The sequence below is a fragment of the Halichoerus grypus genome, chromosome 10 (assembly GCF_964656455.1).
Source record: "Halichoerus grypus chromosome 10, mHalGry1.hap1.1, whole genome shotgun sequence".
NCBI classification, from domain to species: domain Eukaryota; kingdom Metazoa; phylum Chordata; class Mammalia; order Carnivora; family Phocidae; genus Halichoerus; species Halichoerus grypus.
In genome coordinates this window covers 49,046,881-49,074,875 of record NC_135721.1, presented here as the reverse complement: position 1 = coordinate 49,074,875, position 27,995 = coordinate 49,046,881, and the positions used below count along the sequence as shown (strand labels likewise).

The following is a 27,995-nucleotide window of genomic DNA, read 5'->3' as shown; positions in this document are numbered from 1 at the left end:
CAGGTTACAAAAACTGTGTACGTTTCTCCCACTGCACCCCACCCCACCCCTTTTAAAGGAAGGCAATATAGAGAAAGAACTAGAAGAATATAATGCAAGAATCTCATGATGGTTGTTTCTGGATGGTAGGATATGATAATTATAAGATCTCTGTTTTTCCTTTCTGCACACCCATTTACCCTCCCTCCCTCCTTTGGATTACCTGTGTCTTCTATAATGACCCTGTCCAATAGAAATACAATGTGAGGGCGCCTGGGTGGCTCAGTCGTTAAGCGTCTGCCTTCAGCTCAGGTCATGATCCCAGGGTCCTGGTATCGAGTCCCACATCGGGCTCCCTGCTTGGCAGGAAGCCTGCTTCTCCCTCTCCCGCTCCCCCTGCTTGTGTTCCTGCTCTCGCTATCTCTCTCTCTGTCAAATAAATAAATAAAATCTTTAAAAAAAAAAAAAAGAAAGAAATACAATGTGAGCCACATATATAATTTTAAACATTCTAGGAACTACATTTAAAAAATAAAAAGAAACAGATAAAAATAACCTTAATAATATATTTTTAACCCCAATATTTCAATGTTATCATTATAATATGTAATCAACACAAGAAAATATTAATAATATCCTAGATTTTTCAAAACACTCGGCCTTCCAAATCTGGTATATATTTTACATTTACAGAATATTTCAGTTTGGGCCATCCACATTTTAAGCACCAATGGCCATATGGCTTCCGTATTGGACAGCAAAGCTGTATAAAATTAATAGCTAACATTTATCAAGTGCTTACTATGTGCTAGGCACTCTGTAAACCCGTTGGGTGGGGATTATAACTCATTCAATCTCACGGTAACTCCTTAAGGTTGTTATGATTATTATTGTCTCCATAAGCACATGTTGCTATTGTAATAACACCATGGTAAAAGTTTTGGAGCTTTTTTGCAAGTCATTTCCCCCATGGGATGGCGGTGGAAGCTGGGTTGCAAAGGCTTATTGAGTCAAGGGGAACTGAGGGAGTTAGAGAGATTAAACCTTACTCAAAAAGTTTGATGGTGAAGAGAAGTTAGCAGAAACATGAGGACCAAAGGCTTTCTGTGGGGTGGGGAGACCTGAAGGTGAAGTGGGCTAAAGAGGAGGGAGAGGGATGAGAGGTAAAAGGGAAATGGCCAGAGATGTCCTCAGACCCAGCGCGCGAGGAGGACAAGGGCTCTGTTGGATAAACATAGCCTGGCCAGTGCTTGGGGGGCATGATGGACGCCACTGCTCCCCAGCTGGGGGTGGAGGTGGGGGTCATAGCCTGGGAGGCAGGGCGCAGACACAGGTGACCCCATCCTGCAGGTGAATGCTGGGACAGACGTGGGTGGGGGGGTGGGGGGGGAGTTGGACTGAGTGGTGAAGAATGAAGTTAGCCTGCAAAGAATCAAAAAGGGAGGGGATATAGGCTTGAGAAGTACTTGATGACAAGACCAGATGACTGGATGAGGAAGATGAGAGAGCGAGGATCTGAGGACAATTACCAAGTTTCCTGCATGAGCAAAGTCAGAGACCGTAAGGTTTACTGAGTGCCTCCCTGGAGTCACATATTGGTCCTGTGCACCATATACTAATCTCACTCATCCTCACAGAGGACCCATATAATGCTCCCCCTTCCACAGATGTGCAAGCTGAGGCAAGATTATTGGCCCCACGTCTCACCATTAGTAAGTGGAAGAGTCAGGATTTGAGCCCAGGTTATTCCAGAGACGGAGGGAAGGAGGAGAAAAATGAGGAGGGTCCAGAGCTAGGACCAGGGGTCCAGGGGGTGGGGGGTGGGGTGCAGGTAGGCGCTGAATGAAAGGGAAGCAGCTGTGTGGGATGGGAGGGTCCTCCAGCCTGAGGAAGGCAGGATCAGTCTTTGGGCAGAACTCAGCAACATGGAAGGGAGGACCGGCAGGTGGAAAGGCAGGGTTGGGGAACAGAGGTGGGAGAAGGGGCAGCAGGTTTGGTTTAAGGTGGGCTGCTGTCCACTGGTGAGAAGAGGAGGCATTTGTGTACCCGATCAGCTGGGGGGCGGCAGAGGCAGAGACTGGCTGGGTGAGAAGGCCCAGGAAGAGATGGGGGCCAGGTGGGGAGCACTGATGCTAGATCCAGAACACAGTGGCAGGCTTAGAGGTGACAAGTTCTTCTCTTAACCTACTGCAGAAAAATCAACAATAGAGGAAGAGGCCCTAAGAGGAGCAGAAATAGAGGAAACTGGGCAAGGGATAAATATCTGTAGAGGGAGGGAAAGGATGGAGAGAGGTTAGAGAGTCACAGGAGAGGAAAGCCAGAGAAAGGAGGCTGGGGAGAGGGAAAGGGGAGGGAGGATGAAGGTAGAACCGCCATCACCTGGAGCACCCAGTGCCCCCAGCACCTTAACCCTGTGACTGCCTGTCCGGGGAGTTAGCTGCAGCTGTGGGGGGTGCCGATGGAATGAGGGTGGAACCTGAGCCAGACCAGGATCACTGCTCAATCCAGACTGCGACCAGACTCAAGTCACTGGTCCTGTGGACTCTGTTTCTTCATGTGTAAAATGGGGCTACTGACAGACAGCTAGATGTCAAAGTATTTCGCAAGCCACCACAAGGGAAGGTGTTATTATAAAGATCTATCAAGTTAATACGAATATGTATCCCCAGAACCATGCAGATGAAAACAGATGTGGCCGGTGTAGATGCAAGTCTAGAAATGGCCCGGTAGATTGCCAGCTCTTCTACCTGCCCAGTTTAGCCAGTTCGCGGCCAATGTTCAGCCTCGCGGTGGGGTAGGAGGTGAGGGCCTGCGGCTGGATAGATGGTTCATCTCCGGCTAGAGGCGCAAGGCCCTGGGCAGGGTTAAACTTGCTCGGGCTCCTGTCTTCTCCGTGGCAGCCCCCTGTCGCCGCTGAGCACAGGCCCAGGCAATGCTTATCCAACTGAACCCGCGTCCCCGTGGGGATCTTGCTCCAACAAAATACCCAGTCATCTCCTTCTATATAAAGGGAAAATCTCAAGCTGTGCCTTTGCCCAGCTCCGCACCCTCGCCCCCTTAGTGCTGTGGCCTGCTTAGGTCTCCACTCGGAGGAGCTCTCCCTTTCCAGGACTGAGGCTGGAGCAAAGGAGGAGGGGGAAGAAATAAATGAAAAGTCGGGGTGGGGGGTGGAGCAGCGAGACAGGGAGGGAGAATAGACAGCCTGAGACGGAAACCGGAGAGAGAGAGAGAGAGAGAGAGAGAGAGAGAGAGAGAGAGAGAGACCAGCCAGTATAGAGAGCCAAAAAGAGCCGGAGAGGTCGCAAAAGAGGCACAGGCGCTGGCCGCGGATTCGGTAACGATTCCTTCCGCAGGCGTTTCTGCCGCGGCTCCGCAGCGCTCGGCCCCGGGCTGCCCCGGACGCGCAGGGCTGCAGGGTGCGGTCGCCTCACCTCCCCCCTCTCGCCGCCCCCTCCCCACCTCGCCCAAGGGGGCCGGAACGGCGTCGGCGCGCGGGGGCTTTTCGGAGCAGTCGAGTGGAAAATAGACTTTAACCCGCTTTGTGGCGACGAGGGCGCCCGAAGCGCTCTCCCGGACCAGGGCTCCCGGCGCTCAGGCGGGCCACTCCCAAGACCCGGCCTGGAGTCCCTGCAGAGTCACGCGGCACGCGGAACCCCTGGTCTCGGGGCGCCGGCAGGCCCGGCCCGGATCTGCGCACCCGGCCGCGGCCGGGCCGCCCCGACTGACCCCGGCGGCGGCGAGGAAGCGGAGCGCGCTGCAGTCCCCTCCTTGCAGTGCGCTGGCAGGGTCCGGGTCCCAGCCTCCCCACCACCGCCCAGCGCCCTCCTAGGCCTTGGTGCGGTGTTTCCAGCGGCCTGGAAGGCCCGGGTGAAAAAGTTTGCGGAGTACTGGTTCTCCTCACCCTCTCACCCCCAGGAAATTATTGCAAGAAATGGAAACCTGACGGAGCAGAGTCGTCCGCTGCTCCGCGGTCGCAGGTGGAAGGTGAGGGTCAGGGGAGGCCAGGCGGCTGCTGCGTTCCCGGGATGGCTGGTGTGTGTATTCTTGGAGGAAGGGTCGACTTGCTCGGCCAGCTCCAAGTTAAGGCCCGAGGCCCGGGCCCGGCCCGGCCCGCCTGCGCCTGAGCCCCACGACGAAAGAAGGCGAGGAAAGCAGCAGATCGCCCTGCGCTGAGGCCCGCCGTCCTGGTGCGAGCAGAGCGCGGCCGCCGTGGCTGGGCCAAGGAGGTGCTTCCGAACCCGGATTTGCGGCTTGAGGTCTGCAAAGTGACCACTCCGGCGACTCCTCTCGCGCTGTCCCCGGCCTGGCCCCTTGTGAAAAGAACTGGGCGTCCCCTTTCTGGAGCTGTCCCCCGCAACACTCAGAAAACGCGAAACCTCACGAACAAGGCCGCGGCTTTCAGACCGCGGCCCAGGAGACAGACGGTGGGTGAGCGGGAGGGCCCAGGAGGCCAGGGGAGCAGTGCCCTGGTTATCGGAGAACGTATTTACTGGGCAAAAAACACCCTCCCTCCACTCGGATCCAAGTTGTCTGAGAACTGAAACGACATCCCAGGATGAACTGGAGAGGGTTCAACTGAGTTACACATCGGGAAGTGGGGTTGGAGTTTCTCCCAAGCCCCAGGCCCCTCGGACGCCTTCTTCGGCTCCCGCGTGGGCTGAGACGGTTGGGGAGGTCGCCAGACTCAGCTGAAAGGGCAGAGACGCGAAGAGAAGCCTGTGGCGAGGGGCGGGTGGGGGGTGGGGGGAGGCCTAGATAGCCCGGCAAAGGCTCCAGTCCGCTTTTTGCCTCCGACTGCTGGCTCCTTCCCCACCCGCCGTCCCTCGCCCCGCCCCGCCCCGCCCCCCACCTTGGGGCAGGTGAGCGGCGGCCAATGGGCGAGCGCGGGGCAGGTGCCGGCTAACTCGCGCCTCGCAGCGCAGCGGCCGAGGCTGAGCTGGGCAGTGCTGGGAGGACCAGGGGCGGGGGTCTGTCCTGGCTGGACTCGGGAGGGAGGGGGCCGGGCTCAGCCCCCAGGCCGTAGAGGCAGCTCGCAGCATCGCACGGAACCCGCGCCAGTGCCCGCGCCCGGAGCTGCCCGCTCGGCCCCAGAGGCCGGCGCGCCTAGCTGCGCGCCGTGGCCCGACTCCGCGTTCGCTCGCTCTCACGCCCCTCGCCTCTCCGCGCCTGGCTCGCCGGCAGGGTCTGAGCGCGGGCGGGCGGGCGGGGGAGGTGAGGGGTGCTGGTGTGTGTGCATGTGCCTGGCTGGGTGCACACCCCGCACGGCGGCGGCGCCAGGACGCGGAGCGCTCCCCGGAGCCCGGCTGCCTCGCTCGGCTCTGGCGACCGCGACCATGTTCCAGCCCACAGCCAAGCGCGGCTTTACCATCGAGTCCTTGGTAGCCAAGGACGGCGGCACCGGCGGGGGCTCTGGCGGCGGGGGCGCCGGCTCCCATCCCCTGGCGGCGGCCGCCTCGGAGGAGCCACTCCGGCCCACGGCGCTCAATTACCCTCACCCCGGCGCGGCCGAGGCGGCCTTCGTGAGCGGCTTCCCCGCTGCCGCCGCCGCCGCCGCCGCCGCCGCGGGCGCCGGTCGCTCGCTATACGGTGGGCCCGAGCTTGTGTTCCCCGAGGCCATGAACCACCCCGCGCTGACCGTGCACCCGGCGCACCAGCTGGGCGCCTCCCCGCTGCAGCCCCCGCACTCCTTCTTCGGCGCCCAGCACCGGGACCCTCTGCACTTCTACCCCTGGGTCCTGCGGAACCGCTTCTTCGGCCACCGCTTCCAGGGTGAGTGCCCATGCTGTGCCCGCTTAGGCGGCCGGCCAGCGCCGGCGCTGCGGTGGCGCGGGGGAGGCTCGGGGGCGTGCGGGGCTGTTCAGAAGTTGTTGAAACAAGGCTGTGGGGTCCGCAGAGGCCGATTCCCAAACGGGGAAGAGCCGCGCCGGATCCATATGCGCTTCTGGGGCGTTGGGTTCGCTCCCAGAGAGCCAGGTTGGGACCGCCAGGCTTGCCCAGAAACGGTGCGGGTTCGGACGCCAAGCCCGGGCGCTTCCTTGGAGCCTCTCCTGATCCTCCCCGCGGCCTGCCAGAATCTCTCCGGGCTGAGCCAGTCCCAGCCCAGGGAGCGCAGCGCCCGCCGCCCCCTCCCTCTGCCCGGGCTGGACCTGGGACCCTACTTCGCTCGCACATCCACCACCAATTCCCAGATATCCGCCCTCGCTGGCGCGTCCGAGCAGGGCAAAGTCCACCCGCGTGCCCCGGGTCTGCGGAGAGAAGGGGCAGCAGGAAGGGCAAACTGGAGAGTTAATGTTCAGTGTGGAGTGCTCCACCGTCTTGGGGTGTTTCTCACCAACCTCGACCCGACTTCTTCAAGTCACAAGTGCCTCTCGGACCCAGGGCCGGGAAGGGTTGCAATAGCAACCGGCTTCCTTCGCCTTGCGCCTACCCGGCTGCTGCGGGACCGACGGCTGTCCTCCCAGGCAGGGGGCGGGGGCAGAGGGCTTATAAGGTCGTAGGCTAACCGAGCTCCCACGTCTTCACTGGGCAATAGGTTTGCTAATGAAGATCCCCCACTGGCCTTACAAATGCACACACATGTTTCAATTATCTGACTTTCCCGAAGGAAAGAGAGTTGCATTTGCTGGAGTTCGTTTTCTTCCTTGAATTTGTTAAAGTTTGTTTCTCTTTTCTTGTCTTTTTTTTTTTTTAAGAGTGGCCTTAATTTATGCAGTAATTGCTTTAGTTTCCAGTTTTATTTTGTTAGTGTAGATGGGACTGGACCCCAGCCTTTTGAGGTTCCATAACTCAGAGCTAGGTAACCCGGCTTTTAGTGAAACAAATGAAAAAGATATGGTTAGAGCTTCGGCTGCCAACCTAATCTGAGGATAAACCGCGGTCTACACAGTCAAAGTAAACCAGATGCTTGGTACCATTATTTAGATAACAGAAGAAAAATGATCTTTTGAAGCTTTGGCTATAGCTACTGAGCTGTTTCACGGAAAGCCACTTTCCTGGTCCAATTTGTCAATTTGCTTAGTCCAATCTGACCAGCAGATACTGACCCAGCAGATCCCACAATATAAAAGACTGTAATTACTTGAACAAGAATTTTTGTGGGCAGACTTGTCTCCCCTGCGATTTCAAAGATTTGCCCAAATCATGGGGTGAGGGAGGGAGCCTATGGTGTCAGCCGCTTTGGGCATGAGACCTGTCAATTATAACCATTGTTTACTGCTATAAATGAATGAAGTTTTATTCAAAACTGAGTAAACCGCCTCGGTGCTCCTTGGGCCCAGCCCAGCCTGGGTCTCAAAACCTGGCACCCATGGGCCGATCTGAGAGTCTCGGCTATTTCTGAACCGTCGGGCCCGGGCAGTAGGGGGACCCGTGGTTAAGAGGCTGGTGCAGAGACAGGGGCTCTGAGGAGAGGGCAGAGCCGGTCCTAAGCCCTGTGGTGTCTGCTCATCCGGGGATGGCCTCCCCGGCGGCCCCGGCGGCGCCCTCGGCTTCGGACCCGGCGCCCCACGCCCTCCTCGCTGCTTTTCCCGCCTCTGGCCTCGTCCCCGCGGGCGCGGGCGCCGAGGGCCGGCGACACCTCGCGACAGATCCAGCTCCGGCTCTGAGCATTCCCAGCCAAGCGAGGCCAGATGAATTCTCCGAAAAAACCTTCTCAGAAATTGCCGCCGTTCCCTGAGCCATCAGTCCCGGCGGGCACGTTGTCGAGTTGCAAAAACGGTTGGATTTTTCTCTCAAGAACCGTGTCTGGACGCGGAGATGGAGCCATGTGTGGCCGCATTTTTGAACTCGGAAATCCGTTGGACACGGAAGGACTTTTCCGACCCTGAGACGTTTCGGCTTTGGGTCCGGTCTTCGTCGCCGGTGGGGGACGGTGCGCGCCCCGGCAGCTGTGAGCCTGGCGGTCCCAGCGGGACCTCGGGGCTGCGGGCCGAGCCGTCCCAGGCCCTCCGGCGCCGCGTTTTCTAGAGAACCGGGTCTCTGCGATGCTCATTTCAGCCCCGTTTTAATGCAAGAAACGAAACCCTACACGAACGAAAAGGAACATGTCTGCGCTCCGTGCGCAGCGCCCTCCGGCAGCGCGGGCCGGCGCGCGGGGAAGCGGCTTCTCCGCTGAGCGAGGCGGTGGAAGAGGAAGAGCCCACGCGGGAGGGTCTGGAGCAGGCGGCGGCATCCAGAAGCCGGTGGCCTTCGAGGCCTGAAAGGGAGGAGCCGGCGGAGACCGGGAGTTAGCCGCACTTCGGTGCCATTTCCCGGACTCAGGAACTTTCCAGACCGGGAACGGCGTCTGGAGGGGGCCCGCGAAGCCCCAACCCTCAGGGATCCGCGTTGGTAATGGGCCGGTGCTTCAAAGGGCGCCTTTGTTCCGGCAGGAGGAGGGGGAATGAGGTTATCTCCGCAGCTCGGCCGGCCTCGCCCACTCGTCGCCCCAGGCTCCTCCGCCCAGCCGGCCGGCCGTGGCCTCTCCAGGAGGGAGTGCAGGGGCGAGCGCCCGCACTCCGGATCGCTAGCTCCCACCTCCCGCCACCTCAGTCCTGGGAGTCTCTACTGCCAGTGTTTGCCTTGAAAGGGCCTGCATCGCGAGGCTGGAGGAAAACGGGGTGGGGTTCAGTTCCTCCTGGCTCCCGGGAAGGCTAAGTCAGCCTCCTTCCACTTTCCCACCTCTTCTTGGCGGAAACGGACAATCCACTGCCCCAGGCGAGAACTACTGCATGGAAACAGGCCACACTGGCCCCAGCCCCAAGCTTGTTCCGCTCTTGTGGTCCAGTTAAGGGAAACTGAAGCTGTGGTAGGGATTGCCATAATGAGAGGGGCCCAGGAACATAGGCCCCCAAAGCATCACTCTGTCTTTACAGAAACGTAGAGCTATCGATCAGTTTGTCCGGATAGTTAGTTTTGCACTAAACCCCCTCTTTCTTACAGGAAAAAAGCCTTGCTTCTTTTGAAATCCTATCTGTGATCACTTTTCAGTATCTTGAGTCATTTTCCTGCCCCTTGCTTCTTCGTGGTTGGGTCAGAAGGACCCCTATGTTTCTGCCCCTACATGTAGACATAGACTGAAGGATACATTCTATCTGCCCCAACAGGACATGACAGTAAACCAAGCAACTTAACTTTTTCTAAAATAGCCAGACTTGAGGCAAAGGGATGTATGTCAGAAGGACAGAGTAAGCTTGTTGCTTCCACCCTCCAGTTTGGGTTTATAAAGACAAACACAGAGAACACCACGCAAGGGACCAACACATACTCTCAGAATTACAAAAGAGCCATTAAGTCATACACACCGAGGCAGACTGCAGTCCTGCTTTCTCAGCCACAGACTGTCCTTGACACCCCTGCACCCCGTTCACTCCCATCTACAGGGTCTCTCCAGGCTGCCACCTCACTTTTGACCAGCCTGGGCCAGTTGAGCTGCTGAGGCCAACCCTGTGAACTCTGGGTTGAGCAAGGCCTTCTCCCTGTCCAGCTCACCTGTCCAGAGGAAAAACCACTGTGGGGACTTCACCCAGGCTCAGAACAATGCCGTTTTTTGAAGCAATTTAACATCAGCAAGAAGTGTCTGCTTCCCACCCACCTCTCCCACCTTTCTCTGGCCTATCATACTGGTACCCACCTAAGACTTTCTTATTCCTACTTGGATCAGGCTCTTCCTTTCATTCCTTCTTACCCCTCTCTGCCAGACACCTCCCCTGATCATCTATCCCCTCCACTACCAGCAGTTAAACTTCCTCCAGTCAGGCCTAACAGCCCTGGGCCTGCCTCCACCTTGAAGGGCTCACTGGGCAGAGTGTCCCCCTCTATCTCCCCAGGATGTGATGCCATTCCCTTTTGTAGCTGCACAGATCCAGCCACTTTTGAAACGGGAAAGTGATTGTCAGGGAACTTTACCTCCCCTCTGGTAACCTTTTTCCAGAGAAGACCCCAGCAATAAAGTTCACCTGTGTAAGCGTCCAAAGCCCAAGGACTTGGCAAAAGTAATGTCAGTCAGTTTCCACCAGCAGAGGGACATGAACAGTTACCTGGAGAGTTTTAGCAATAGCATCTCAATTATGTGCCCTTACTTCACTCACAGAGGTTATTTCCAGAGATGGAAGATGTCACTTGAGATCCAAACAATTGCCTTAAACAAAACAACAGGTCAAATTGGGTAAAACCAGTGGGCCATTTCTGAAGAAATTAATTGGATCAGTCAATCTCAACAGCTAACTGTGTGAAAACATTCCTTCTAGGGCTCTTCCTTGTCAGTGGGTCAGGGGTACTGATACGTGCCACTGCATGAGAATCCACGGGTGATGTCAGGGCCTGTTTCACATCTGAGAGCATGTGTAACCAAGCCAGAGATTGTGTGAAGGCCTAGTGGGGGGGGAGGGGGTATTGAGCGTGGGGCTGTGGGTGGAAGTTTATTTTGGCTTTTGTAGTTCCTGACCTCACCACCCGGGCCTTGTCCAACCCAGTGTCAACCCCTCCTCCTGCATGTAGGAGCTGAGTTCCCATGATGGCCAACATTTGCCAAGGGACAATCACACTCTTTGAAAATCCTGTATGGTAGATGGGAGAAAAAGACAGTAGGGAGGCTGGAGCATATATTTACACACGCCCATGCAGAAACCAATATATCTATATCTATATATATTAGAGAGAAAGATGACATCTAGATATTTATACACGTGTTTCTTCAGCACGGGACTATTCAGGGATGAAGCAAGGCCTTTTCCCACCAGAGAACAGTAGAAGTCTCCTGGGGGGAGTGGGCTTTACCTGAAGGCCTGGGGGAGAGAGGTGGGGAGGGGGGAGGAAGAAGCCTAACCTTGGACCTTCAGGTGTTGCCTGGACACTGACGTAGCAGCTGGCCTATTTTTACCACTTGCAAGGTAGAGCCTGGGCCTGTTGGCAGGAATTTTCAAAGGGCTAGCAGCCTGAGCATTTTTAGCTGCACGGGTGGTTTAAACAGGTGTGAAAAGAGAGTGCCTTGGGTCCCTTCTAGTTCCTGAAAATGTTTGGCATGAGGGTGCTTAGCAGCCTCACTGTTCCCCTTACCACCTTCCTGACACTCTGCTCTGTCCCTACTCTTGTTGAGGGAGATAGGACGGGGTCAGGGGACAAAGAGAGCTAAGGGACTTTTCCCACCTCCCGGCCTCGTCCGCTGCTCCGGGCGCTGTGGATTTGGGCCGGCTGGCGCCTCGCTAGGCCTGGGCCCTCCCCCTGGCCCAAAGAGTGATCCGCTGCTCGGCTCCTCCAGGCCTCCGGCGACCGACGGGGTAGCTCTGGAGCCCTAGGGAAGTATTGGGGGAGGCAAGAGGAGTGGACTTAAGGAACGGGTGGCACAAGGGAAAGGGGAGAAGTGGGGGCGGGAGTCCAGGATTGGAGAGGGTAACGGAGCGCCGAGGGCGTTTGCGAGCGGGGCCAGAGGGCCAGGCTTGGCCGGCTCCCGCGGGCGGCCCGGCGGCCGGGCTGCGGCTCACCGCGCGCCCCTTCTCTCTGTCTGTACCTGCTGTGTTGCCGTCGGCGGCGCGGCCGCAGCGAGCGACGTGCCCCAGGACGGGCTGCTGCTGCACGGCCCCTTCGCGCGCAAGCCCAAGCGGATCCGCACGGCCTTCTCGCCCTCGCAGCTCCTGCGGCTGGAGCGCGCCTTCGAGAAGAACCACTACGTGGTGGGCGCCGAGCGGAAGCAACTGGCCGGCAGCCTCAGCCTCTCGGAGACGCAGGTAAAAATCACCCGGCCGGCGCGCGCTCGGCCCGCGAGCCCAGGTGGAGGTGGGGGCGGGCAGGTGCAGAGGGGCCCAGTCTCACGCCCCCGCCTTCCCCGGAGCCCTGTCCCACCCGGTTCCACAAGCCACCCTCCCCGCCCCCCCCGCGGCCCTCCTGCAAAGCCCGCTCGAGAGCCCCTTCCCACCCGCTGCGTTTGGCCTCGCGGAGGCCGCAGGACTTCCGTCAAGCTCTAAGGACCCACCAGGAGGTTGGAAGCAAACCACAACCCAGCCTGCTCTCAAAGGCCATGGGAGGTGCCAGGTTCTCAGGAGGAGGCAGGGCGTGAGCCCCACGCCGCAGTCACTCCCGAGCTGTCCCAGTGTCCACCGGAGCCGTCTCAGCCCTGTGGTGGCGGCCGCTCTTCTCCCGCCACTCTTCGGGGGTGCTCACGGCTCTGCGGGAGGCCCGGGCCTTTCCCCGCCCCGGCTTTGCGGCTGTTCATGGGCAGAGTTGGCGGGGGCCTGGCTGCCCACCAGCGGATGTGGTGTGGGGAGAAAGCCCGCGTGTCGTCAGGCTATGAACATCAGAAGCAGAGGAATTAGCCAGGCAGGGGCCAGCCCTGCTTGGGGTCCGAGGGTGGCGCTGATCTCTGCGCAGGCAGGCTGGTAGGGCTCTGGAAACTGGTGTTTGGGGCGCGCAGACCTGTGAGGCACCTGGGAATGGTGGGAAAGTAGATGCGGGGACTCAGGGACTGTGTTCACACGCTTGAAGGGCTGTTGAGTTGGGGAGGGAACGAACTCTACTGGCGTTGGAGAGGTTTTGACCTGGGTGAAATTACAGTAACCACGTAGTATTTTTGTAATTGATAATTAAGAAAAGAAAATTTTAAAGAACTAGATTGGAGTTATAGGGAGGCAGATTTGGGTTTATTGTAAAGACTGCCATAAATAATTGCTGCCTGGAAACACCACCTAAGCTCTTGGTCCCTGGGAGTAGCCGCCGTGCTGTAGGGGCTGGTTGCTGCCCTGGAGGCCGATTTCCGTGTCTGGATGGGCCTGGGGAGACCTTCTTCCCTTAAGTCCCTCACAGCTCCCAGATGTGCAGATGAGGGGGGTCTGCTCGCCGCCCAGCGGCTCCCGCCCCGCCGGCTTTTTATCACCCTCTCCCTTTTCTTGCTGCTCTGGCCCCTACTACCTGCCATCCTAGTCCCGTGAGGAAGCGTCTGGGGGGAAGGGGGCAGCCTGGGGTCTCCGGGGATTAGTGAAGATAGGAAGGGGGCCCAGTGGGGGAGTCCAGACCCTAAGTGCCTCCCCAGCTCCCCCGGCAGACATCACTCGCTAGTCCTCGCGTCCTATTTTGGTTTCTATTGTCAAGACGTCTTATCTGTCCGATGCCCCATTTAATCACATATTGCTCTCCTCTCCACTGTAGAACCCATGCTTTTCGGGCTGTTCTAACTGCAGAGATAAAGCTTACAAAACAACAGAGTTAATTTTTTAAATGTTTTAAAGAAATACATGCTAAAAAAAACAAGTTAATAAAATAATACCCCTTCCCTCCTGGCAAACAGTGTTTTAAAATTGTTGTCTAAAACAAGGTGTCAATTTAAGAATGGTGTTTATAGTTAACATCATTTAAAAAGTATTAGGTATTAAATTTTAATTGCAGAAGTGTAAGAAAACAAGATGGTTTATAATCCTCCCACCCACAGATTTAACACTTGTTGAAATAATATTGTTTTTTAAACTTTCAATTTTTTAGCTCAGTGAGAGCATTTTTAATTAAGTTTCTTTCAAACCGAATCTAGCTGCCTATGTGCTCCCAACAATGCCAGTTAGTAAATGTAATGATTGTTTCCTTCATTTTATTATGTTTCAAACATATTTAAAACAAAACCAGATAGAATAATATGGTATATCCAGCTCAACTATCAAAACTCATGTCTAATCTTGTTCTATCTATAGATGAGCTGGTTTTAGCATATGGAACAACAACAACAACAAAAACAATAGAACTATGGGAGGTTTGAGCCTGAGAAACCATCCTGAGGCTCATCTTTTCAGGTGAGGACTCTGAGATAGAGAGATGGACTGGGCAGAGCTCCCTAGGCAAGCAGATTGGATTTCATTATCTGCCTCCTTGCTAATTAACTGTGTGACCTTGTGTGAGTTACTCAACCTCTCTGAGCTCTGATTTTCTCATCTGGAAAATAGGTTGTTTAAGGATTAAAGGTACCCAATAGGAACTCAAATAATATTAATTCTCATCCCCAGTCCTTCCCTTCCCTCTGTTTAAAGTAGTATATATATCAAGTTAGTGTTACAGTAAACCCCTAACCTGGGAATCCTGACTTAGTCTAGTGTTTCTTCTGCCATATCTGGTCTCCTTCATCATCATAGCTGTCTTTCTGTCCCTCTTGTAACTTACTATTTAGACTTAGGCTATCTAATTAATTATCCCTCTTTCAGTATTTACTGGGCAAGCCTACCTGTCATTTCCAACTATTGGTTATTTGTCAGGCGTCCGTCTCTACCATCAGTCCCCTACCATCTATTTCTACTGTCAGTATCTACATTTGTCTCTCGGAGCTCTCCAATCCATCCTGCACAGATAGCTGTTTTATATCTAGCCACGTACTTCTGTCTGATCTCATTAAACTGCCTCTCCAAAGCTGGTTAACTTATATTTCCTATTTTCTATTAATTACGGTCTTCTTCTCCCTAACAATAGTTCTCAATTACCCAACTGCTGATTATTTCCTTATCCTCTATTCTGTTTTATCTTCTGTGTATCTACCATCCATCTCAAGTCTCCATCTCTATAGATCTAGGTAGCTACTGACAGCATATTCTTAAGCCTGCTAGTGCTTGCTTATCAGTCATCAGCTCTACCTTTGTCTTCTTTGTGGGCCTACATTGCTGTATCTGTAAGATTTGATGAAATGAACTCCGTGGTTCTTCCCAGCTCCGAGTTTCTGGCTCATCTATATTCTACTTCTCTGTGTTTCTATATGATGCTTCCTCCAAGTTCTCAGAGCTCATAATACATCTCCCATATATCATAATACACATAGGACTTTGCTGCTGTGAAATTATCTACCGTGTCCAAATGTCACTCTGTAGACTGGCTAGATGGATCTCGCAAGAAAATCTTAAAATACAGATTCCCAGGCCCCATTCAGGAGATTCTCTTAGGAGTTCCAGGATAGGATCCAGGAAGTGTTTTTAAAACAGCTCTCTGGGTGATTCTGATGAACAACAGGCCAGCTTTGGGAGCCAGAGGTCAAGCCTTCCTGTTTCTCTCTATACCCTAGGGTCCAGCTCAGTGACGAGCAAGGAGTCGATGCTCCATAAACATGTATTGAATGAATAGGCAAATTTCTTTTGATTGTACACATATCCATGTGTTAACTTTATCAATCATTTCCCTTGCTTTCTGTAGTCACTGACCCCTCCCTTTCCCTCTGTTTTCTATTTTTCGCTTGCACTTTATTTTAGATGATCCAGTTTTATCCACCAGTTCATGGATAAAACTCCTGGTAGGGTTAAGGAAATTAGTGTTTGGGTCTTAATCCAGGGCCCAGGGGTCTCTGTATGCTCAAAGCTTTAGTATGGAGTGTTGGCAGGTGGGCAACCCAAACTTCTTTGTTGGGGCAGGTTAGTATGTTTGGTTGAGAGTTGGGTATTTATGCTGGGATGGCCACCGGTCAATCCAGGAAGTGGAGGGAGTAGTCCCGGGAAAGGGCTAGTTCTCCTTTCTGGCTCTGATTACTTGCTCCTCACCGCTATGGTGCAGCCTCAGAGTCTGACCCGGATGACTGGATGATGCCCATCTAAGCTTCAGTCCTGGTGGGGCAGACCCGGATTTGGGTCAGATCAGAGCTGTGAGTGGAAGTGAATGTGTGTGTGTGTGTGTGTGTGTGTGTGTGTGTGTGTGTGAGTAATGGGTGTGTGTAACATGTGTGTACTACAGTGTGGGGCACGTACAGGCAGTGTGATTGATGCCCAAAGGTCAGGTGATATCATATATGCACACGGCGTAGAACGCAGCCCGGGTGCTTCTGCGCATGCGTGGGGGTGGCACATTAGTGTTAGGGGGAATGAGAGAAAGCCTTTGGTTGCTCCAGGCTGATCAACTGGTCAGTGTTTCCAGCTGCCCCTCCTGCTCTGAACAGTTTAGCAGGTGTTTCTTCACCTTCTCTGGCTTTGAGTTCATTTGAGCTGTGAGGGAAAGGGGTGTGGAAATGGAGTCCTTAGCCTTGGAGATTCCTCCTTTAGTGATGGGGGCAAAATGTAAAGTGTGCACACTTGCAGAATATGCACAACGAGTGACTGGAGTCTCCTTGAAGTCACAGCTGTGGGCTGAGGGAAGTGAGGGGAGACCTGCACGGGTGCAAGTTTCCCAGAAGACCTCAGGCCCAGAAGGCTTGGAGGGATGCATAGGATTCTAGGTTGGTGGGACGGAAGGGGAGGGTTTGAAGTAGGTGGATTAAGACGGAGCAGGAGGTGTCGAGTCTGGCCACCGTCTTGGGGCCCAAGAACAGGTGGGGAGGTCTTAGAAGGAAGGAGTGTATGGTAACCTGCCTATGGGTATTTCCCCCCAGGGGCATTGGTAAGGAGACTTCTTGGGGTCCATTCCTGCTCTGAAAAACTCTGCTTTTTAAGGGATGGATGAGAAGGAGATATCCAAATGACTTGAATTTTAGGGAAAGGTCAAGAGGCCTTTGTTACTAGCTCGCTGTCGGTTCTGAGATGGACTCATCTCTTCTCCAAGTCTTGGCTCTTCTCCAAGAATTTCTGCATCACTCAAGTTCCAGAGTCCAGTGGGAAGCAGGACAGGGCAGGGGAGGTAAGGAGACTGGAGTGGGTCCCTAGGGCCTAGTCCTGAAGAGGCAGATGACTCTGTGATGTCTCTCTGAGAGTGAGGGCAAGCATCCAGGATGGTCTGGCAGAGGAGACAAGAAGGCTTAGGATGAGTTGGGCTATAGTTGATGGGGAGTCAGAGGTGGCCTCAGTTCGGTGGGTCTAGGATGGCATTGGGCTTGACCCTGAGAGTAGGAGGAGCTCATATGATCAAATAATAAGAAATGGATCCCTAGCAGAGGGGGGTATTACCTTGATAGGGTATTTGAACTCCTTGAGGACAAGTATTCTCCTGAAAGTATGCAGGCAGGAGCTCCAGACTCTTCCATTTGGGATGGGCTAAAGTTGGGGACCAGTGGAAATGAAGGGATCCAAATCTGGGTCATTCAAATAGCAGGTTATTCAAAAGTAAAGTCTGAAATAATTGGCTGGAGCTGTAGTTTGGTTGTGTGTTAGTACCTTTGTCCATTCATTTGCCCATTAATACATGCACACCTTCATTAATGTATACATACATCAGTCAGTCCTCTAATGCATTAATGCGTACATGCATTCATTCATTCATCCACAGCACCTTCCTCATCCTGTTTGATTCATGCTGACCCTTGCGCCTCCCAACAATAGGTCTCCCTCCCTGCCCCAGATTCTCCCTAGAAGTGGTTAATCCAATCCACAACATGGAGGATTAAGAATTGACCCTGTTGGAGAAGTGTCCCCTGAACTATGCCTAAAATCTCTCCAGCAATTGCACTTCCCAAACCCCTTTTCTGATTAGACCTCGATCCCTCCATCGTTGATTTTCTTGGGCTCTCCAGTTCTGGCCTAGGCACCTCTTAACCAATAGCACAGTGCCAGGAACTTCACCTGTGCCCAGCTTGCTGAACAGACTGGAATGTGCCCAGTGGGACTCCAGCGTAGACTACTACACTGCTCTGGTTCTCCAGGTTCCCACAGCCTGATGAGGAGACAGAGGTTCGAGCAGGTACATGAACCCACTGCTCGGGTCACTGTTGCTGAGACAGGGAAAACTAAGGAAGCACAGACAGGCAGTGGGGCAGGTCCAGCCCAGGAACATCTGAGCAGGATTCTGAAGGCTAAATAAGAGTACTCCAGGTGGGGTAACTCAGGCAAAAGTGGAGAATCTTGGAAGGATCTGGCTTCTCGGAAGCGGGAAAACTGAGACATTCAGTGAAGCGGGGACTTGGGAGGCCACAAGGAACCTCTCTCCAAACCCAGAGGAGACACAGATGGGGGACGGGTTCCTTCAGCCAATATCCCAACTGTGCCTTCGCGGGCTAGTGTGTGGGTATGGTGGGGAGGCAGGTGCAGAATAAAGACCGCCTCGCAAAGCTAGCTCCCACAGAGCTGGGAGCCACACTGCATGACCTGGTTCCTTTCTAGGGCCTCTGTCCTCCAGGGAAAGGGCTCTGGGGTGACCCCAGATTGCCTTGCTGGGTTACAGAGGTGATGGGGGTGTCACTCTTGCCTCCTACTACACTCAGAGCCCAATTCTTTTTCTTTTTTCTAAGTAAAAAATAACTATTAATTGTTATCAGTAATGCAGTAAAGAAAAGACAGAAAAGTGGAAAGAAGAAAGAAAGGTCACCCCACACGTTAAATACATTTCCTTCTAGTCTTTTTTCCCCATGCATAGATTTTGTTTTCCCATGGTTGTGATCACACTGTGCCCAAACTGCATCCTGCCCTTTTCACTGATATCATTAAGTCATAAGCATCCCCCTGTTATTACAGTCTTTGTAAACAGCATCTGGTCATTCAGCCTAAGGCTGTTGACAAGATAGCCAGTCTGCTTAGGGAGACAGTTTACCTCCCTGTTTCTAGAAAGCTGCCTCCTTGACCCTGGTTGTTTTTATGGAGAAAATATTCAGGATCACCTTTCATTTGGGTGTGCCAGGAAAGCTGGCCCTTGCCTGAAAACATAAGCTGTGCCTGGAACTCCACCACTGATAACTTTCCTTCTTCGGGCCAGTGCTGTGGGGCAGGGTAGCAGGCTGGGTCCATCCCACTATAGAGAAGTCTCCTTCCTGAAAGGAGACTTGGAGTGTGTGTGAGAGGGAGAAGGTGCAGCGGAGGGCCAGCTGTCCTGGTGTTGCCCAGAGCTTCCCCGGATTGCCCCATCACTAGGCTGGGCACGCTTAGGCCTCGGCCAGCCCCTTGGGCTCTCAAGAATGCTGCTCCAGCCCTGCATCCAGGCCTGAGTCACGCACATGCCTTGCATAGGCGCTCACCCACCTACTGGCTGGCATAGTGTCAGTGGGCTCTAGGATAGGGGGCCGGTGCCGGGCAGGGGCCAGACGTGGTTGTGCTGAGAACCACCCAGAGCCCAGCCCACCCTGTACCCAAGGAAAGATGGTTATGGGATCTAGAAGTTTTGCACCCAGAGTATCTACTGTTTTCCTTTGTCTGTCTGAGGTGAGACATGCAGGCGATGGGTTTGCACCCTGCCTTAGAGATGAGGGAAGAAGATCCTCCTCTTACACCATCCACTGAGGCCACGTGCCTCATTTCTTCCTGTCCCTGGATGGCTGCCCCCACCCCCATCCAGTGCTCTAAAATTAAGGGCAGGGCAGACCCTGGGGAGGAGGTGCTATTAGGGGAAGCCTTGGCTTGGGTGGGCTCCATGAAGCGGACAGGGGGTGGTGTCTGGGAAGGCGAAGGTAGAGCGCCCTGGGCACGGAAGTGCTCCCAGGGCCCTGATGCCCGGCCTGCTTTTGGCCGCCACTGCCTAGCTTTATGGCTACGGCCTGTGCCTTTCCGCCATGCTCAGGGCCTAGCAGCTGCACTAAGGGTTGTCTTCTGAGGACTGCCCCTGGCCCCACCCAGGGTTCAAGGATCTTCCCGCAGCAGTCACTGATGCTGCCAAAACCAAAGTGCTCACCGTCATTCCACACACACAACTTCCCACTCACCACTGGCAAGGACACCAGGGGTCACCCAGCAGCAGCCGACAGCACCTACTGGCTTTGCAAATGAGCTGTCGTTTTCAGGAAACCATCCATGTCTCGTAACCCTGCCATCTCTGCATCACCTGCCCCAGGGACCCTCTGGAGCAAAAGCCCAGGAGGTGCCCTGGAGCTGCAAGGCCCCCAGAAAACATCTCTCCTACAGATGAAGGACTTAAGCCCAGAGCAGGGAAGGAACTTAGCAAAGGATCAGCACCCAGGCCCATTTTTACCAACTCTGAGGATGGGGGGGATGGCCTGGCTCTGCAAGACCAAGTAAAGAACTGCAAGGTCAGGAGGAGCTGACAGATGAGTGAGGCTTCCTCCACAGTCCTCGAGCACTAAGTCTAGTTAGGGAGCTGGGATAGCCCTCCTCGATCATGCACAAGAGGATGTTGAAGGCTGTATCCTGGACACGGAGCAAATGCTGGGGGAGGCGGGAGAAGCGAGGGGTGATGAAAGATACGGCTAAATCTGGGGAGGCTTCCTGGAGGAGGTGAGCTTAGCATTGTTGACCTGTCCCTCCAAGCCCCCACCACCCATCACAGAAGACAGTTGTCCGCTTTTGAACCCTCCCCTTGTCAGGACTCTCACTGCCTGACACAGAAGCAGGGAGCCCTCTCTGTTTAAAGAGGAGCTCACTTCTGTACCCTGCGATTTCTCCTATGGAACCTGTTCCCATATCTGGATGGGCTGTAGAGGCCAGCACTTTGGGGACAGGAAGTTTAGAGCACTGCTCCAGGTGGGGCTGCAGACACCCCTCTGTCTGAGGAGGAGGAGGCCTCACTGGTGGGTTTCAGACTACCCTGAGTAGCTGCCCCCTGAGGGACCAGCCTTCCCACCTGCCCAGCTCAACCTCTGATGTGCGATGGGGGGAATTCCACCTGCTCACAGGGTCCCCTGGAGAAAAACTGACTGACCTGGACGGTGTGTGAGTTGGAACCTTGAGTGGCGAGGGTCTGTGACCCTAGGAGTGTTCTGGCTGTCCTGGGCACTGCTCTTCATGTGGGGGGTTATGTAGCCATGTCCCCTCTGCCTCTTTGCGCTGCAAAGAGCATAGGGTGGCCGGGGGTGGGGGGCACATGAGACCCACAGGGTGCTCATCAGGACTCATGCGATGGCTTTTCATACGTTCGCCTAAAAATACTGTTTACCTCCACCTCGTGAAGGAGAGATTATTATCTCTTCTCTAGAAGGCGGCAGGGACCCAGGTCTGCTGGGCTCCTGAGCCTGGATGCCTCCCCTCTACTGTGCTTTGGCTACAGGATGCTCGGCAGCTCCATGATGGCTCCCTTTCCTCTGTGAGAGGGACTGGAAGATGGCCCCTCTTGGCCCTCACTCTGCCCTCTCCCTGCCCCACCTCATTCACATCTGGAAGAGTAGTCTTTCAGACCCAGCAGGTGGCGCGTGGCCAGAGGAGAGGCCCCTGGCCTTGGTTTCCCCATCTGGCTCCCAGCTCAGCCTGGGTGCTGAGACCCCAGTAGCTGCTCTGGGGGCCTCCTGGGTGTTTCTTACTTCTGCCCCTCCCTCCCCGGCCCAGGTGAAGGTGTGGTTCCAGAACCGGAGGACAAAGTACAAGCGGCAGAAGCTGGAAGAAGAGGGGCCTGAGTCCGAGCAGAAGAAGAAGGGCTCCCACCACATCAACCGGTGGCGCATCGCCACGAAGCAGGCCAACGGGGAGGACATCGATGTCACCTCCAATGACTAGGGTGGGCAGCCACGGATCCACGAGGGCAGAGCATCTGCTCGCTGCTGGCCAGGACCCCGGGTGGGCCCTGCTGGACTCTGGCCGCTCCCCCGCCAGGCTTCGGGGAGGCCTCGAGTCACGGCCCCACAGGGCTCGGAGCCTGGGGCCACCACTGACAGAGGGACAAGAAATGGGCTGGCTGAGGCCTGGGACTCCTCCACCTTTTCCTCAGAGAGCCCGCCTGCGTGGGCAGGCCGCCGGCCACAGCCACTCTCCACTTCTCTTATCTCCTGCGTTTCTGTTTTAATTTATTTTCCAGGCACCCGCTGTAGTTCTTAGTGATCCCCCTGTATCTCCCTTCCCTATGGGAATAATAAAAGTCTCTCTCTTAATGACATGGGCATCCAGCTCCACCCCCGGAGCCTGTGAGCCCCGGGGTGGGGGGGGGTGGATTCCGGCTCTGGGGACCAGAGGGGACTGGCAGAGCAAGCTTGTACAGCGCCTGGGAGCCTGGGGTGGGGCCTGGGAGACTCAACTCATTAACTTTTCTCCTCTGTTGGTGGTCCACCCTGGTCTCTAGCTCCAGCTCTAGAGCAAGGGAAACTGAGGCTAGACATGGGGAAGGACCACCCTGTGTCTTAAGGGAGGCTATCTATGCTCTGGTCTTTCCAAGCTTATTGAGCGGTGGGAAACGCCCATGTGGGTTAGGGGAGAGACAGAACATGCCCACTTCTGCATGCTGAGAGACTCTGGTGGCTCCTCCAATTGAGGAGAAACTAGAAGAAAAAGGGAGTATTGGGAGCTGGGGGCAGAGCACCAATCACAGAAGTTGACTATCCCAGCCCCAGGTCCTGGCCCCACCGGGATGCTCATCCATCCCCGGAGAACCCCCCCGTGCAGATGAAAGCTTCCAAGTTGGGGTGTAAGGCTGAGCCTCCAACCGGTCCCCAAGGACGCAGGGCCTCTAGCCAGGAAAGAATAACAAGGCAGGGCTCGACTGAGCTCTTCAGTTCATCTGCCCTTCTGCTCATCCACTTGCCTCTCCTGCTGTCACACATCAAGGTTTCCTTCATCCTTAAAAAGCAAGACCTGTCTTCCTAACAACCTTTCCCTTACAACGTCCAGACCTGTCTCCACTTCTTCACCTGCCATGTGCTCCCCAACCCTCTCACCAATCACCAATTACCACCACCCGTGGGGGCCAAACTCAGCTGCGGCCTATTTGGCTTTACCTACAGCCCGCTCTTTCGGCCATTCCTTCCTTGACTCCAGCACCCCCTCTGCCTTTACTCCGGTGCCTCTGACACCATCACCTGCCTCTCCGAGTCCTCCCGTCTTGTCCTTGCCTCGTCGCCCCTGTCCACTGCAGGGCCAGCCCTTGCGCCTCCTGCCTCTTCACTGTGCCCTCCACCTGGGGCTTCACATCCATGTGCAGGACTTCTCCTGGCGCCCTGGCCTCCCTGCAGGCGACCTCTGCCGAGCTGCAGACCCCCCGAGCCCACCGCCCACATCTGCTGCACTCCAGGCCCCCCGGCACCTCAAACCCAACACGTTCACAGCTGACTCATCTCCCCACCTGTTCTCCTCCAGGATTGCCCACCTCAGCAAACGGCCAAGATTTCTTCTACCTTGGGAAGCAGTGTACATGGCTCCTTGGGGGTGGGGAGGGGAGGGAAGGGAAGGAGTGGTAGGTTAATAAGGTGTGGATGTCAGAGATGAGGCCCCTCCATACTGTGGCTAGGGTTCTCTTCCTTGAGCCCACACAGGACTGTGTCACACTCATCCTAAGCCCCCCACTCTACCCTACTTCTTTCCCAGCCTTGGCCTCTCCTACCTCACTCCTGGTGCCCTCTGCTTCAGTCTCGCCCATGTCATCCCTGAGCCCCTGTGAGCCATGGGTTTTGCCTGTGCTGTGCCTTTACTGTTTCTCTTGGCTCCTGGAATGTGCTGGGGGCTTGATCCATGTTGACGTCAATGTTGAAGACTTGCCTGGGGCACATGCAGGGATCCAAGCACAGAAGGTCCTTTTGCTGGGACCGTCAGCATCTCACTTGGGTCCGGTCAATGCTAGAAACCAAAGGGCTTTCTCCCATCCCAATGGCCCTCCCCACCCCATCAACCAGGAAACATATTCCCCACATCTTGAAAGTCCTAACCTCCAAGCGCATTGTCTCACCGCCAAGCAGGTGGATAACCTCTGGGGAGCGCGTACACACAAGTGGGCTGAGGTGGAGGAGGGGAGGCGTCCTTCTGGCACCGGTGGGGCAGAGGAACGGGTGAGCTGTTCCTCTCAAGAGTCTCACTTGGGGGGGGAGGGGGCGCAGGAGGATCCCAGCAGAGTAGCCCCTGTCATCCAGATAAAGGGCTGGAAAGGACCCAAGGAAACCTGCCAGTCTTCCTAGGCCAGGCCTGCGTGGGGCGGGGCGGGAGTCCCCACCGCACTCCCATCCACCCCCCCGTGTTGTGCCTCTCCCTGCAGACGGTAAATATTGGTGTTGTGACTTCATTAATAAAGGCTTCTGTGAGCCTGAAAAACATGGAATCAGGATGAACTATTTTCTGAGCTGCCGGCTTGCCAGGTTTGCTAATTTGGGAGTTTTTGGGCCCTCTCCAGGGAACAAACCAAAGTTTCTCTCAAAGAGACACAGATGCAGCCGGGAAGGGGAGAAGAAGCTGAGGAATGATGCTCCCGTCCCTCCCTCGACTGCTCCTTCCTCTTGGAGATCAGGGCCCTGCAGGTGGACAGGTGGACAGGGGCTGCTTGGCCAGGCGTTCCCCAAATGAGCCCGGCGAGGTCATGTCCCCCCCAGCTGGGCTGGCCTCCCAGGCCCTGCAGAGTCAGACGGCTGCGGTACTGATGACAAGAGACAACCCCACGCTGCATGTGGCTTCAGTGGAGGGAACACGGGGCAGCTGTTCTTAACTCCCGTGGCCCAAGCCATGTGCCTCAGCTTCGGGGAATGATCTTTACGCTCCTCTCGTCCATGGAACTTTCCGAGATTAGTCCCCACAGCTCTGTAGCTGCATGGCTTGTGATCTTAGCATCTCTGCTCTTGGTTTTCACCAACTCCTCCTCAGGGGCGCTGTGACTGCTTCCCATGGGGCTCCACGGAACCCGTGCCCAGTGAACTGGGTTCCGCCCAGGAGGGAGCCAGGCGGGGGCCGGCAGGCCTCTGCTGGAGCCCCTGCTCCCGGGCAGCCATGCAGGGGGAGGGGCAGGGAGGCCAGCAGGCTGAGTGGTGCAGGCCCAGCCAGCTTTCCTGTCAGACAGGCGCTGCCAATGCGGAGCCAGACATCGGGAACAGGTTTAACCAATTACCCGAGCGCCCCATCTGCTGTCTGGGGTGTGTGTGAGGGTGAGTGCATGTGAGGGTGTCTGGGAGTGTCTGGGAGGGCTGTGGGCGTGTGCGCGCGACTGTGACTGTGTGGGTGTGTGTGGGCGTGTGGCGGGGCACGTGGGCGGGGTGTGCTGCCTGTCCCCATCATACCCCCTCATTTGTCAGACTGTGGCCACCAGCTTAGGGTCTTCCTGTCTCCCCAAGACCTGGGGGTCTCCATGAACAACCCACCCAGCGCCCCAGACCCCCATTCCCCATTCCCCTCCTCACCACTCTCACCCCCAGGGCTTACGAGAGCCCGGAATCACGCCTTCTTTCAAATCGCACATTCAGATGTCCTCTCCTATCAGACCACACGTTCTTCCCGCTCACTCGCTCGATTTCCTTCTACATCCGCGCTTTGACCTCCTCACAGGCTGCTCCTGGCCACAGGCCCCTCCGTTGTCTCTCCCACATCCCCTGGTCCCACTGCTCCTTGGTTGCACCTGCCTGGCAAAATCACAAACTTGCTCGAACCTGTTTCCCCATCTGCCCTTGCAGCTGAGTCTGTGAGGACATCAGGCAAGCGTGCTGGATGGCACCCCTTGAAGTCCAAGGTCCCAGCCTCGGTTTAGATTGATAAATCCACTCCTGTTCTCCACAGGGGATGTCTCAAACGGTCACCCTTCTCCCCAAACCTCTTTCCCTGCTTACCCGCAACAGAAAACCTTATTTCCATCTCCAGAGGGAAATGAGAAGCTCTGGAAGAGAACACCTTCGTTATCAACCGGGGGCCAGGAAGAAAGAGATAGTCTCTTCAAATGGGGCAGTCTGAGGAGGGTTGGATAAAGGAACAATTCACAAATTTGGGGACCCCAAGAAGAGATGTTGTAGTGCCCCAAGCTAACGACAGTGGCCCACAGCCCTGGGGCCTGAAGAGGCAGGAGCAGTCACCAGAACCTGAGAGGACAGATGGATGGAGATGGCCCCAGACAGGAGCTGTGGTCTTCAGTAGCAGGGGGCCCAAGGAGGCAGGGGAGGCCAGGGGAATGAATCCCCCAGTGTCACTCTCTTCAAATCCTTCACTGGGGACTCCCAATCACAGGAGCCAGATGGCAAGTCCATACGAGTCAGCCTCCCGGGACAGAGAGCGGGTAGAGAATGGTGCAGAGTGGATCTGGGGGGGCCAGGCAAGCTAGCCTCTCACCCCCCCAACCTCCTACCCTCAAACACACATCACCTCTGTCCTGTTACCCCGAGACCCTCCTCTCCTTCTGGCCCGCCCCTCTCCTCTCCGGGGACCTCACTTCTCTTTCCTGCCTCCCCAGGCTCCTCCCTCTCACCCGTTACTGTCCACATGCCCGAGTCTTCCTTCTGACACCTTCTGTTAGCCCCACATGGTGCTGCAGCCATCATCAGGTCTCAACGCCCAGCTCACAACCCAATTTCTTGGAAATTCTTTGTTTTACAAGTTAAGGTACACGGGCGGCCAGTCGGAGTCCTACTAACTTCCCAGCCCGTGGACATCTGGCTTTCGCCTGACCACATTCCACTGAGACTATTCTCTCCAGGTCCTTCCAGGGGACATGCTGTGTGTCCATCTTCCTCACCTCCCAGCACCTGTTCAGTATGTGGACAACCTCCCCTACTGGAAGCATCCTCGTCTCTTGTCTACCCCGTTCTCCTCACCTTCCTCTTACCCCCGGCATTAATGTGCTGGGGCTGTCAGGACAAACACCACAGACGGGGCAGCTTAAGCGACAGGGATTTATTTTCTCACAGTTCCGGAGGCTAGACGTCCGAGCTCAAAGTGCCAGCAGGGCTGATCTCTCCTGAAGCTTCTCTTCGTGGCTTGAAGGTGGCTGTCTTCACGTTCAGACGGTGTTTCCTCTCTATGGATGTCTGTGTCCAAATTTCCACTTCTTATACAGTGACCAGTCATACTGGATGAGGACCCGCCCTCATGAGCTTGTTTTACCTTAATGACCTCTTTAAAGACCCTGCCTCCGGATACAGTTGCATTCTGAGGTCCTGGGGGTTGGGACTTCAACATTTGAATTTAGGGGGACACAGTTCAGCCCATAACACCCTTCTTGTGGTGGAGCTTCTTAGCAGCCTCCTGTCTCTGGCCAGGCCTCAGAGGTGGGGGCTCCTCAAGGTTCCATCCCAGGTCTCCCTCTTCTCACCCCACAGACTCCCCCTGGGTGGTTGCTGCCGTTCCTTTAGTTCCAGGTGCTCTCAATAAATGGATAACATGCCAAGCTACGTATCTAGTTCCCACCCGCCTCCTGAGCTCCCGACAAGCACACCCAATCGTCCCCTGACATCATGACTTGGGTCTCTCCCAGGAACCTCTAATAACCTGTAAAACAAAACGCATTACCTTCTCTGTAGCTTTGTTCTTCCTTTTCTGTCCCTTAGCTCTGAGAGCTAAGCTGCCCAAGCCAGGAATCTGGGGCCATCTCTAATTTCTCTTTGCCACCTCTCCACCATCAATCACCAGTCCTAATCTCTTCATTCTCTCCATCCCCATTTCACCACCTGGTCTAGGCTCCGTCTTCCCCCACCTTGACTCTCTCCTGGTCTCCCCAGCAGTCTTGCCTGTGTCCACGATACACTCTACTCTGCTGCCAGATGAATCCACTTCCCTACTTAAAGCTTCCGGTGGCTGCCAGCTGGCCCACTTCTATCTCCGGTGACTCGTCTTGCCCCCTATTCCCTAACACTGAACTTCTTGCAGTTCACCCCTGGACTGAGTGAGGGCCCTGGTGTACTGTCCCTCCCTCTGCCACTCTTACCTATGGAGAGGAGGAGAACCAGCGCAGGTGGCCAGGGACTGATAGCAGCCTCCTTCCCTCACTTCCTCATTGGATGTGTATGGGGTCCTCGAAGGGGGACACCTGGTGCCTGTCACCCATTTGTCTACCTTCTCTTTCTCCTTCCTTCTCTTTACCCTCCCACAAGGCCCAGGGAACTGGGGTGAGGTGGGGCCCCAGACTCTGAGAAGATGTCCTTGTCAGGAAGGAGCCAGGCTCTGAGCTTAGACAAGGTTCCCAACAGCTACCTTGGAGTGGGGCGTGAGAAGTGAATGAACATTTTTCAGCCACTGCCCTGAGAGACACCTGGTAGTGCAGGGAAGCAAGGGCACATGGGGGTTAGGCCTTTTGGGAGTGGTTGAGACTTTGCTGTTTAAGGGGCTAATCAGCAGCAGGGCTGTGGGTGAGATGGCAGGAGCGGCAGCAGCTCTGGGAGGCTGAGGGAGCTCCATTCTGAAAATGACCCCGGGCCTTGAGAAAGGGTCACTCATCACTGTCTTCATCCCCTAGCATTCTGACCCTCCTTCTAACCATGGCCTGAGTGGGAGGAGGGAGGTCTTAGGGGCCAGTGGGTGGGGATGGGGCCAGGGGAAGCCACATTCCTGGAGTGTTAATGATCTCCCGGCTGGGCAGGAGCTGAGCCCCCAAACCAGCTAAAAACAACAAACAGCTCCCAGGAGGGATTT

At 55.4% G+C, this 27,995-nt stretch overlaps 1 protein-coding gene and 1 long non-coding RNA gene across 2 annotated transcripts; one reads left to right on the top strand and one right to left on the bottom strand.

The window, feature by feature from the left end:
• The first annotated feature begins 5,094 nt into the window (after nucleotides 1-5,094).
• On the top strand, nucleotides 5,095-21,682 carry EMX1 (empty spiracles homeobox 1). Its single transcript, XM_036073238.2, has 3 exons — nucleotides 5,095-5,748; nucleotides 11,497-11,681; nucleotides 21,030-21,682. The coding sequence occupies exons 1-3, from the start codon at nucleotides 5,214-5,216 to the stop codon at nucleotides 21,195-21,197; spliced, it is 888 nt and encodes a 295-aa protein (XP_035929131.2). The 5' UTR covers nucleotides 5,095-5,213; the 3' UTR covers nucleotides 21,198-21,682.
• On the bottom strand, nucleotides 5,798-21,056 carry LOC144379218 (uncharacterized). Its single transcript, XR_013441742.1, has 3 exons — nucleotides 16,779-21,056; nucleotides 11,927-16,608; nucleotides 5,798-11,248 (listed from the first exon to the last, which is right to left on the bottom strand). It is a non-coding gene; the product is annotated as an uncharacterized LOC144379218 (long non-coding RNA).
• Nucleotides 21,683-27,995: the final 6,313 nt, after the last annotated feature.